The 13,552-nt window shown below is 37.7% G+C and overlaps 1 protein-coding gene across 1 annotated transcript in view; it reads left to right on the plus strand.

Annotated features, from left to right (window-relative positions):
* The window catches only part of LOC121380069 (U3 small nucleolar RNA-associated protein 6 homolog), a 199,061-nt gene that overhangs the window by 130,384 nt on the left and 55,125 nt on the right, over positions 1 to 13,552 (plus strand). Inside the window, exons 15-16 of the mRNA XM_041508813.1 lie at positions 358 to 434; positions 9,928 to 10,005. Coding sequence (XP_041364747.1) covers positions 358 to 434; positions 9,928 to 10,005 — 155 coding nt within the window. The remainder of the gene's footprint in view (positions 1 to 357; positions 435 to 9,927; positions 10,006 to 13,552) is intronic.

The following is a 13,552-nucleotide window of genomic DNA, read 5'->3' on the forward strand; positions in this document are numbered from 1 at the left end:
CATGTTGCATCACACTGATCAACCATGATTGTCAAATATTGAGAAACTGCGGTAAGTGTTCACCGCACCCATTGTTTACATTACTCGTTCGGCCTAGCAGCAAAAAGAGTTGAAAATCTGTGATGAATTATGTAACCTGATTCCACCCTAAGCTCTTTATTTTCACCTTTTGCCGTGATGCCTTTTTTGTGCCACCTAACACAGGGGAATTAACTTTTAATTTCCTTAAAATAAGCGTTCTATCATTATTGTTAGCTAAACCATTGAGTTCCCGGCCACCAGCGGTTAGCCGTGATGTGTGTTTGATTGCTTTCTAAATCCCTGCTTTACGGTCTTCTCTCTCTTCTTTATTCACAGCCGAAATGTGGTCCCTCTACCTGAAGGCTGTCCTGATGATCAGACAATGGCCCGGAGCAGACAAGCGTAGAGAAAAGGTGACTGTTCATAAACTGGCTAATAAGCAGAATAATTGGTTGATTGAGGAAAGAAACCACTTAACGTGATAATGCTACTCTGAGCTCACACAGGAACAAAGTTTGGTTTAGCCAATTTTCAGATATGTAAAGAGTTTGTTTTGTTTAACGACACCACTAGAGCACATTGATTTATTAATCATCGGCTATGGATGTCAAAAGATATGTAAAGAATTAATATCCTTTAAAATTATTAAAATGTGGTTAATTTAAGGAAAATTTTATTAGCCAAAGACTAAATGTTGGAGCCACTTTGTATAAAAATTAGGGATGGGACGTAGCCCAGTGGTAAAGTGCTCGCTTTATGCACGGTCGGTCTAGGAATGGCCCAGTGCACCACAACTGGTATATCAAAGGCTGTGGTATATGTTATCCTGTCTGTGGGATGGTGGATATAAAAGATCCCTTGCTACTAAAGGAAAAATGTTGAAATAACCAAATGTTAGACATCCAATAGCTGACAATTATTAAATCAATGTGCTCTAGTGGTGTAGTTAAAAAAAGAAGTATAAAAATTAGCAATTGATAAATTTGGCAATGGCCAGGGTTAGTCTTGGCTACTTGTCATATCACAGGTTTGAGTACGTCAATCCACATCTGTCCAGGCAATGAAATCATGGCAGCATCTGTCTTTTTCTTTTTAAAGGTTTAGTCCAAGGTACTTTAAGTGACTAATGGCCTTGTCATCTTGGCAAGCTTGTACTTGACAGTGGGTAACAAAATGTCTGAATTTAGTTTCGAGTACAAGGATTCCGATGAATTAATGCCGGGCTTCTCATTGTCATGTTATAGCTGCTATTGTAAAGACAGGATATTTACAACGAATGTTTCCAGGTGTAAAATAAACAAGTGGTAGTTTTCCGATGTTTGATTTGCAGTTAAATTCCGTGTGTGTGCGGCTATCATGGTGTCTGTCCATTCTGTACGTGTCATGGTGGACATGACTGATCTCGTGTCGGTTTGTCCTACTGACACTAACTATCTGATGAGGCTTATTTGTGACTGTTGTTCACTCAAATATGGATACAGTGAACACACAGAGTAGAGCTAATTGTTGTAGCAAAAGGAAACACTAAATATATTTTGTACAAGTATTTTGTACAAGTACTGTTTTTCTGTATAGAAAACAATTTAATGTATAGTCTCAAATTTCTGTTAAATGATTCTTCGAAACATCTATAAATTGATATCCTATATACCAAAAACAAATTCAAATGTTTACATTTTTGTTTTTTGATATGAAGTTCTTGAATATTTTGTTTGTTTATTTAATTTAATTAAAATAAAAATTAACTTTAAAAATAAATTAATTAATTAATTAATTAATTATTTTTAAAGTTAATTTTTTGCAAAATGTAAATGTGATTTAATTTATTTTATTTTTTTAATAACTTATAAAATGTTCATGAATTTTTTCCCCCAAGCATTGAATTGTTTTTACCAAAAGCATTTAAGTATTGTCTGTTACTTATTTTATATTCATCAAACAAAATCATCTGCAAACTGTGTGAATCTGCAAAGCTGTTCACACATAAATTTGTGCATGATGATTTTTTTTTGTTCATACCCCAGATGAACGTAAAGAAATAACAGACAATCCTTATAATTAAATTTGTTGCATACTTACTAATAATAACACTAAAAAGTTGGGGTTCATAAACAATAACACTCATTAAGACAAAGTAGCAATATAAAGTATCAGATATAACTTTCCCTGGCGACACTATTTTTACATTCATCATGATACAAACAAACTCACATTGCTATGGCTGGACCAATATAAAGTATCAGATATAACTTTCCCTGGCGACACTATTTTTACGTTCATCAAGATACAAACAAACTCACATTGCTACGGCTGGACCAATGGGATGATGTTAAATTTTAATGAATGCAACAGAAATTTAATTATTATATTAATAATTTAAATGTTACAAGAAAAGTAACAACAATTGACTATATTTCAGCTTCATTAGCTACTTCTAATGTTAGTAAACTGTGAAATGCTAGTATTTGTTTTCTAGAATGAACATTAGTACAGGCAAGCTACAATCATTTTAAAATGCTCCCAGAATGTGTATCAAATTGAGATGTGATTGACTGTTAAGCACCACTCTGTCTAGTAGGCCATTTTTTTTTATGTTCCATTAGGCTCTAACTGTACGTGTATTTTTAATGATATACTCTGATCATAATAAAACTGGGGAAGACACAATATGTGTCTAAGTAATGTTTGATAGGGCAAGAACCAAGCATGCTATCTACATATAAACTGTGTTTGATTGGACCATGACCATGCCATATGGTCTTTGGTTATTGTTTGTTCATTTTGTTTTTAGAACTGATGAACTTTTGCACCGGTGGCTTAGTGCATGCGACAAAATATGATCGTGTCTTAATCCTGTAATTGACTGGGCACTCGTAGAGAGGGTAAAAACCATCTCGATAACCGCACACTGATACTAAATATCAAACCGGCTGCGCATCATTTCTACATCTCCATCTGTCTGGTGCTACTGCCTGCCTTTGTTTCCGCCTGACAGGTGTGTTTGCGGACATGTTAATATGATCCCCAGTTGGCTACATGTTACAAGTGTCCGCTTGTGCCGACATGCTGCCAACCAGATACAAAATACGTCTCTCTTGGTTCTCCCGGGCTTCCCTTGTTGGTCGACCCTGACCGTCTCTTAAGGATGTGCCTAAAATCGTAATTACGGGCCAATTTGGAGGTGTGATAAACCACGCACCATGAAAAGAGGCTGCTGGACACAGAGCTTGATTCGGAAACGCTTCTGTTTACCTGGGTTGTGGTGAAAAGACTTTGTTATTGTTGCCAATCTGGTGAAGTGTAAGTGCCATGGTGGTCATATAAGTGCCACGGTGGTCGGGGATGCTGCAGACCCATATTGTTAAAGACTCGCACTTTGTAGCCCGGTTTAGTTTGAGAGAAGAATTAATTAGGCTTCTTCTGGTGGAGATGAGGTGGAGATCTCGGTCTCAAGTGGAATACCTCCTTTGTGTTGGTGGGCAGCTTACAGATGATGGCCATCTTGTCAAACAGACCACCTTTGTCTTGTCATTGTAACAGCCAACTCCTGTGTTATGTAACAGTCATCATTGTCAGACACTGATCACCTGTTGTATAGGCCTAGTACATGATCATTATTTGGAATATGATCCCAGTAGTTTAACTTTAACACAACATACCTTGCCTGTGAATAAATGTACATTTACATCAGTAGTTAATAGTAAAATAAAATTGTTATAAATGATTATTTTTTCAGCTATATGTTGAGATATTCTAACAAGACCAAGGACATTTGTCTCAGTGAAATTACATTAAAAAAATATATCATGCCGATCATAAATTACTGAAGTTAAAACCATGTGCACCCATTGTCGAATTCATAGGGATAAACCCTACATTTCACTGACTTGGCTTAGAGAAAAAGTAGTCCTTGTGATTAGCAGCGAGGTGTCTTTTAATTATATGTGCTTTCCTACAGACAGGACAGAACATACCACAATATGTTTTATATACACATGTATTAGTGTTACATTATTGAAATATTGACTAGACTGAAAAGAAAGCCCTCAAGGGATCAGTTATTGCTCACCAGGCTCAATATTTTCGAAGCTATTTTAGTGCTACGATATTGTAAAACTGTCGTAAGCTATTCTTCTTCTTCTGCATTAAATCTTTTTACGGCCGTCATATCAGTAATCCGGATGTGGCAATGAAGTCTGCAGTCTTCCGTAAATCGTCGACAGGTCCCCAGAGTTTGGTGTTGAGGGATGTGTCTTCCATGCAAACTTTCTGTCGAATTTTTTCTAGGTGCAGGCAGGTTGGTAGAATGTGTTCCTGTGTTTGCTCTTCAGCACCACATTCACATTGGGCCACCTCTGCAAGTCCTATTCTTTTTAGGTGCTTCTTTAGGCCACAATGTCCAGTGCGAAGATGGAAGAGTAAAGTTTGTTCTTTTCTGTCTAGTTGGTTAATGCTGTCACATGTCATAAGCTATGACATCATTACAATGCTTTCCATAGCCTTGGACAGTTTTACAATATCGAGCACTAAGATAGCTTTGAAAATGTGGACTCAGGTCAGTAATATAAACAAGTGAACTAAAATCCTCTTCCTTACAAATCTATTATTTATTGTTTATTATTTATAATTTTTTTAAACTAAGAAAAAATGAAACCGAAGATAACGACTCTTGAGATGTGCACTGATATTATTAACATGTAATGGCTCACTGTGGTGCTAATAAAATAAAATATAATGTTCCCAGTTATTTCGCTTTGGTGTTTCTGTCTAAAACTTAGGTTATAGCCTAAAGACATGTGACATTTATTAGCATCTACAAATTGGTCTGGCACTCCACGTTCCAAACTGTTCTAATCTTATCATGAGATGATGGTTATCTTCATGACCAGTGGATGTGTTGTTAATTAGTTACACATCCTGACCATTCACTATACCACAATGTTTTATATATTAATGTGACATTTTTGAATATTGATTAGACTGAGGGACAAGCCTTCAAGGGATCTATTATTTTGCTCACCAAGTCAATAAAATAAGCAGCTGACCTAAAATCTTGTTCCTTACAAATCTGTGATTTATTTTATTTGTTTGTTTTTTTAAATTGATGGAAAAGGAAACCCACAATAACGACTCTGAGCTGTGCACTGATGTTATTAACATGTAATGTCTCACTGTGGTGCTAATAAAATAAAATATAATGTTCCCAGTGATTTCGCTTTGCGACTTCAGCACACGTCAATCGACTATTTGGTGTTAAGTCTCTTTCTTTGTTGCGCAAAATGCTTGAGTGCTTGACAAATTACATTGACGGTTTCAGTTTCACCCGCTCATGTATTGTGGGTCGGAAAGTTAGCGTACTAATTACGTGCTGGCTATAGCACCTTGTGGGAACACCATTTGACACTTTCCAGCTTGTTTCACACACGAACCCAAAACGTAGGGCCTCCCACAAAACATAATGTTATGTTCGTGCCAAACAAGGTTAAACAGTGGGTTCGGTTCTGCTGTTTCTTTGACAGCCGAAGAAATGAGAAGTTGATAATTGTGACCCAGGTGACTTTGGTCATTAGACGGCCTTTACACACACACGCCTGTCACTTTGTGACACCTGGAAATGTGTAATGTATGTTACTGATAGACCTGATATGTCACAAGTCCATTCAGCTACAATTAGCTTTACCTGTTCATTCACTTTCTTAGGTACAATGGTGTTTCATTAGCTGATAAAGGAGAAATGCTGAAAAGTCAAATATAACTTAGAAAGGGAGAGATGATTTGCATGATGGTCTAAATGACCAAGACCCTTTCAAATATGCTGCAATTTATCACAATATAATGGGAGCTATCACTCTCACTCTCCATCACTCCCCTGTGACCAGATCAACGAGAGTAATTTTTTAGCTCACCTTAACATGTGAAATGTTAAAGAATCAACATGATGATTTGCATGATGGTCTAAATGACCAAGACCCTTTCAAATATGCTGCAATTTATCACAATATAATGGGAGCTATCACTCTCACTCTCCATCACTCCCCTGTGACCAGATCAACGAGAGTAATTTTTTAGCTCACCTTAACATGTGAAATGTTAAAGAATCAACATGATGATTTGCATGATGGTCTAAATGACCAAGACCCTTTCAAATATGCTGCAATTTATCACAATATAATGGGAGCTATCACTCTCACTCTCCATCACTCCCCTGTGACCAGATCAACGAGAGTAATTTTTTAGCTCACCTTAACATGTGAAATGTTAAAGAATCAACATGATGATTTGCATGATGGTCTAAATGACCAAGACCCTTTCAAATATGCTGCAATTTATCACAATATAATGGGAGCTATCACTCTCACTCTCCATCACTCCCCTGTGACCAGATCAACGAGAGTAATTTTTTAGCTCACCTTAACATGTGAAATTTTAAAGAATCAACATGATGATTTGCATGATGGTCTAAATGACCAAGACCCTTTCAAATATGCTGCAATTTATCACAATTTAATGGGAGCTATCACTCTCACTCTCCATCACTCCCCTGTGACCAGATCAACGAGAGTAATTTTTTAGCTCACCTTAACATGTGAAATGTTAAAGAATCAACATGATGATTTGCATGATGGTCTAAATGACCAAGACCCTTTCAAATATGCTGCAATTTATCACAATTTAATGGGAGCTATCACTCTCACTCTCCATCACTCCCCTGTGACCAGATCAACGAGAGTAATTTTTTAGCTCACCTTAACATGTGAAATGTTAAAGAATCAACATGATGATTTGCATGATGGTCTAAATGACCAAGACCCTTTCAAATATGCTGCAAACCTTGCAATTTAAGGGGAGCTATCACTTTCACTCTCCATCACTCCCCTGTGACCAGATCAACGAGAGTAATTTTTTAGCTCACCTTAACATGTGAAATGTTAAAGAATCAACATGATGATTTGCATGATGGTCTAAATGACCAAGACCCTTTCAAATATGCTGCAAACCTTGCAATTTAAGGGGAGCTATCACTTTCACTCCCCATCACTTCCCTGAAACTAGGTCAAGGACTAATTTTTTAGCTCACCATAACATGCGAAATTTTATAGAATCAGCATGATGATTTCCACGATGGTCTAAATGATGAAGACACCGTTCTGATCTGTTACATACCTCACTGTTTAAAGGGAGCTACCACTTGGGCTCCCCATTACTCCCCTTGGACTAGTTCAAGGAGAGTCATTTTAACTCCACTTAGCATGTGAAATATTAAAAAGTACTACAAAAGGATTAAATATCAATTCTCAATATGATAATATTTTAGATCGCTCCCTATAATCTAAGTTGGTGGAGCAAAACAATTAATCTCTCAGTTGTTTTGACAGCAAAGTCTGATGTTGATTTGATAAATGAAATAAATAAATAAGTAAACAAATCTGATAAAATGAATAACACAAAAATAGATTTTAAAAATAAAAACCAACATATAAATAAACAAATTAACAGATAGACAAACAGACAGACAGACAGATATACAAATAAAACACTCCAAATTCCTATTGGTTACATTCAGTTATTAGCTTGTATTTTTCTTTGTTAGTTCTTATAACAAAATGGCTGTATTCCAGTACCAGACGTAATATTTACCTAAAGGTATCTATTTTTGTGGTGAACATTTCAGAGTTTTTTCATTGTCCATTCTTTTTATTTTTCGCACAGATGAAAGTTGTTAAAACAAATAAAATCCTATTCTTCTAAGTATTTGTTTCTTCTTTGTTGTTTTTCTTTCTTATAAAGCACCACAATTTATTTTTGGTCCTTTCACACAGGATGTAGTTTGTTTAAGTATGGTTGCACTCGTGCTTTAGACAATGGTCTATCAGTGGCCTGGTATAAGAGTGACAAGTGAGAGTTAGGTGATTTGTTGAGGTCATACAGAGACACTCATCTCAAAAGGCATGTCAGCTACACATTCAAGATACAGGGACGAGATACAGGGATGAGATGCAGGGACAAATACAGGGACGAGATGCAGGGACAAATACAGGGACGAGATACAGGGACAGATGCAGGGACGAGATACAGGGACAGATGCAGGGACGAGATACAGGGACAGATGCAGGGACGAGATACAGGGACAGATGCAGGGACGAGATACAGGGACAGATGCAGGGACGAGATACAGGGACAGATACAGGGACAGATACAGGGACGAGATACAGGGACAGATACAGGGACGAGATACAGGGACAGATACAGGGACGAAATACAGGGACAGATGCAGCATTTTTTAAAGAGAGGGTTAAAGGGACAGATTCTAGTTTTTAAACACTACGACATATTTTTCACTGTTAAAGCCATTTTTGATACTTTAAATTAGAAGTACCTACATTTTATTATTTAGAATATTCACATTCATACAACAGCAGTGATTCTGGTCTTCTAGGTTTTTACAGTATCCCAAAATTCATGTTTTATAATTCTAAAAACGCACGTTCGTCTGAGACGTTTTGGGTATCGAGACAAGCTCCAGTTATTTTAATATGATACTTCCCTGATTGAAGATCACATACCTTTTGCTTCTCTCTGTTACAACCTTATCCAAATATGTGTTGTAGGTTTGTAGATTTAAAACAAAACAATGCCCATTTTTACAGGCTGATACTAGGGTCTGCACCTTTAAATGTTTGTAAAAATGGCGCCTATAGCATTGCAAAGTACACTAACAATAGGGAGGTGATGTTTCTGGGGGGGGGTTTAGCGGGGTCATTTCAGCTATCTCGTGTAAAATAATGTCATATGGACTTGGTGTGGTTAAGATGTAGGAACTCTGGAGTTTTATGAGGTATTTACTCTAGTCCAAATACAGTATATTAATTTATAAAAATTATTACTTTTTTGACACTTTTTATTTTCTGTATGGAATCCTAACTCATTAAAGAGACCTGAATATTCTGTCATTGTTAAAATTTTACAGTATTGACAAATGTTAATTTTTAATTATTAAAATTACATATCGTATTAAATACATTTTCTTATTCAGAATAGTGGTGCCTGTATATTCACTGTTTCTAATAGCCCTAAAGATTATAGTAGCACAAACTTCATTTACAATGTAATTTGTTAGTGTTTTTTGTGTGGGGTTTTTTGTGTGTGTTTTTTGTACATGCAACATTATTGGTAGGTAAAATTCAGATTAGGCTACTACAAATGTTAAGATAATGAGAAGCACATTGGATATTGTACATAACAAAATGTATTTCATGAGTAGTTTTAGTACTTAAAAAGGCTCTGTGAGTGTGGAGCATGTTACAGTGACATCAAACTGTGGCCAGTCTCTTTAATGATGTGTCAGAGAGACTTGTTACAGAAGTGATATTTTCAACACTCAGTATTTACACACCACTCTTTATTTATCTCCACTCAATCCGTCATCAAGTGGTTTGTAAATATTACTTCGATTAGCAAGTGCTACTTTAAACAAGATTTTATTTTATTTTAAACCATGGCTTTTTGTGGTCAAATTTCTTTATGCACACTGGAATAATATAGATGTTTCTACTTTTTGGTGGCCGGTTTTGGCTTTGTCAAAATACCTTTTGCACTCTGGGCTGGTTTGTACCCCATCTGATGATGTCATGACTTTGTAAAAATGTCTCTTGGACTCTGTGTTATACTCCATCTTATGATTATGTCACTGACTCTGTTTTAAATCCTGACTTATGATAATGTCACTGTTTTGTCAACATACCTCTTGGACTCTTGGGTTTTTGGGAGGATGTTGTTTTCTTCTCTCTTGTAGACTGTTTTATGATTATGTCACTGCTTTCTTAAAACTCGCTTTGGATTCTGTTTTGTATTCTACCTTATGATAATTTTAAGCATTACAACAAATGATTTTTTTTTTTTTTTCAGCGCAACCGCCGAGCATTAGATTTATTTGACACTGCAGCCAGGGAGAACAAAGTTTGTGAAGATTTATTCCGTGACTGGGTAAGAAAAAAACCCTCATTCAAAACCACCAAAACACACACGTAGATAGTGTATCATAACACAGTCTGTCTCAACAGACGGAGATATGAAGTTTCAGTCGTGAACGACATGCATGTGTGGCCTTCATCTTAAAGCAGGTTCTTTTGTTGGTCCGACCAGCGGTAATGATAGCCGTTTTCCGACAAAAGGGTAGAAGTCACACCTGACTAAATTGTCTGTGCAAATTGTTTCCCATGGATTTGTGTGACCAAATGGCTACTGGAGAGAAAAGGGCTGAGATTAGATGGGAGAACAACACCAGTGCCATTGAATGGGAGGAGATGGCGGTGATAATGGCAGCCTGATGAGAAGTATAATAACATGCGACATGGGCGATGATAGATAAAGATTTGTAGGGGTGGGCAGTGGCTGTTTGGTTTGTTATGGAATGTGAAGATGATTGCTTGCTTGTTGTTGTTTTGATGTGCAAACTAGTGGGAGAATGGAATGTTTGTTTAGCAACACCTTAACACATTTGTTAAACAGTGTGTGTTAAAAGGCACATATACCCTACAGTGTAATCTGAAAGACAAAACCATTAACATTTTCAAAATCATAGCTCTGCACAAGGCAGAGTCAAAAGGAAGTTTTGACAGTATCAAGGCTGTTTCCATAAGTTACTGTCAGATGTGTTTTCATTTTCAGTTATTACTGTGGGGGTTTTAAACCATTAAATGTTACATGCTAGTGTCTTGCTTAAATGCTTTTAGCAAAACTACTGAGTTCTCAGTGCCATAGTGTTTTGTTGTGGGTAAAAATGCAATTTATGTAAATTGGAAAAAGAATGAGAACTTCATTCATGAGTGTATGGCATCTTAGCTACAGATGGTGCATATTACAGATCTCCTAGGGGAGTGGCAGTCCTACAGATGGTGCAGGAGACATTACAGATCTCCTAGGGGAATGGCAGTCCTACATATGATGCAGGAGACTTCATTACAGATCTCCTAGGGGAGTGGCAGTCCTACAGATGATGCAGGAGACATTACAGATCTCCTAGGGGAATGGCAGTCCTCCTACAGATGGTGCAGGACACATCATATTACAGATCTAGGGGAGTGGCAGTCCTACAGATGGTGCAAGAGACATCACATTACAGATCTAGGGGAGTAGCAGTCCTACAGATGGTGCAGGAGACATATTACAGATCTAGGGGAGTGGCGGTCCTACAGATGGTGCACGAGACATCATATTACAAATCTAGGGGAGTGGCAGTCCTACAGATGGTGCACGAGACTTCATATTACAGATCTGGGGAATGGCAGTCCTACAGATGGTGCAGGAGACTTCATATTACAGATCTAGGGGAGTAGCAGTCCTACAGATGGTGCAGGAGACATATTACAGATCTAGGGGAGTGGCAGTCCTACAGATGGTGCAGGAGACATCATATTACAGATCTAGGGGAGTAGCAGTCCTACAGATGGTGCAGGAGACATATTACAGATCTAGGGGAGTGGCGGTCCTACAGATGGTGCACGAGACATCATATTACAAATCTAGGGGAGTGGCAGTCCTACAGATGGTACACGAGACTTCATATTACATATCTGGGGAATGGCAGTCCTACAGATGGTGCAGGAGACTTCATATTACAGATCATGGGGAGTGGCGGTCCTCCTACAGAATGGTGCAGGAGACATCATATTACAGATCTAGGGGAGTGGCAGTCCTCCTACAGATGGTGCAGGAGACTTCATATTACAGATCATAGGGAATGGCAGTCCTACAGATGGTGCAGGAGACTTCATATTACAGATTTAGGGGAGTGGCAGTCCTCCTACAAATGGTGCAGGAGACTTCATATTACAGATCTAGGGGAGTGTCAGTCCTACAGCTGGTGCAGGAGACCTCATTACAGATCTCCTAGGGGAGTTGCAGTCCTTCTACAGATGGTGCAGGAGACTTCATATTACAGATCTAGGGCAGTGGCAGTCCTACAGATGGTGCAGGAGACTTCATATTACAGATCATAGGGAATGGCAGTCCTACAGATGGTGCAAGAGACTTCATATTACAGATCTAGGGGAGTGGCAGTCCTCCTACAGATGGTGCAGGAGACTTCATATTACAGATCATAGGAAATGGCAGTCCTACAGATGGTGCAGGAGACTTCATATTACAGATCTAGGGGAGTGGCAGTCCTCCTACAGATGGTGCAGGAGACTTCATATTACAGATCATAGGGAATGGCAGTCCTACAGATGGTGCAGGAGACTTCATATTACAGATCTAGGGGAGTGTCAGTCCTACAGCTGGTGCAGGAGACCTCATTACAGATCTCCTAGGGGAGTGGCAATCCTCCTACAGATGGTGCAGGAGACTTCATATTACAGATCTAGGGCAGTGGCAGTCCTACAGATGGTGCAGGAGACTTCATATTACAGATCTCCTAGGGCAGTGGCAGTCCTAAGGACGAGCACCTGGAAGATCATTAAAGTTATCACGGCTTTGATTAACATCATTTTGACTGCCATGTGCAGAGATATGATTTTGATCAGGGAATATGGTTTTGTTATTCAGATTCAAAACTAAGGTCCTTGTCTGTTAAGGGCAATGATCTTGACCTTCCTTCATACAGCTGTTAGATAACAATCAAAATAAACTAACAAGATTTAAATAATGGAAAATCAAACTTCTTTGACCACATAGTTACTGTTTTTATTAGCAGTACATTTTATTATATCAATTTAGAAATAGATAGGGCAGCACATACCAAGAGTTTTGAAGAACGAGTTATGGAACATTGATAACATTTGTTAAAAATCCCAAAAGGTACATGTATATCTGGAAGACTGAATCTGTAACCTCTTGCATGTAAATCACGTAAAACTCTTTCTTCACTGCACATAGTAAGAATGGCCAGGAATTAACTAGTCAAACTAAGTGCATGTACACTATTTACAAGTCAAGAGTAAATATTGGCAGTCACATAAAGTTTTTAGATGCTTATTTTCAGTTCTGTCACAATAGAACAAACTGAGAAAGTCAAAGTGCATGACTTTTCAAATTGTAACTAAAATATGCATTCTGTGATAAACTCTTTAACTGTAATTTTAAATACAATATGGGGTAGAAAATCTTGCTTGAAAAAACATAAGGTGAGCAGTTAATTGCTCGTCTGTATTAAGATTATTACCATACAGAGTGTTGATATTTAACCCTTTTGTAGTAGTGTTTTAAAACAAATTAACATGTGAAAGGGAGCTTAAATTACTCTCCTTGAACTAGTCCCATGGGAGTGATGCAGAGCCAGAGTGATAGCTCCTCTTAAATGACAAAGCTGTGTTGTAAAATAAAACACTAAGAAAAGATACCAAGCAAATATATACTTGTAGCTCTCTGCTATATGTCAGAAGAGAGCAGGGGAGAGCAGGGGAGAGCAAGGGAGATTTGAGAGCAGCAGAGAGTTGAGGGTAGAAAACAGTTTAGGACTGAGGGTAGTTTGGGCTGGATAGAGAGAACGTTAAAGATTTAGAGGATATCTAGGTTTCATCTTTGAGGGCAG

Source organism: Gigantopelta aegis, chromosome 8, assembly GCF_016097555.1.
Source record: "Gigantopelta aegis isolate Gae_Host chromosome 8, Gae_host_genome, whole genome shotgun sequence".
Classification (NCBI taxonomy): Eukaryota; Metazoa; Mollusca; class Gastropoda; order Neomphalida; family Peltospiridae; genus Gigantopelta; species Gigantopelta aegis.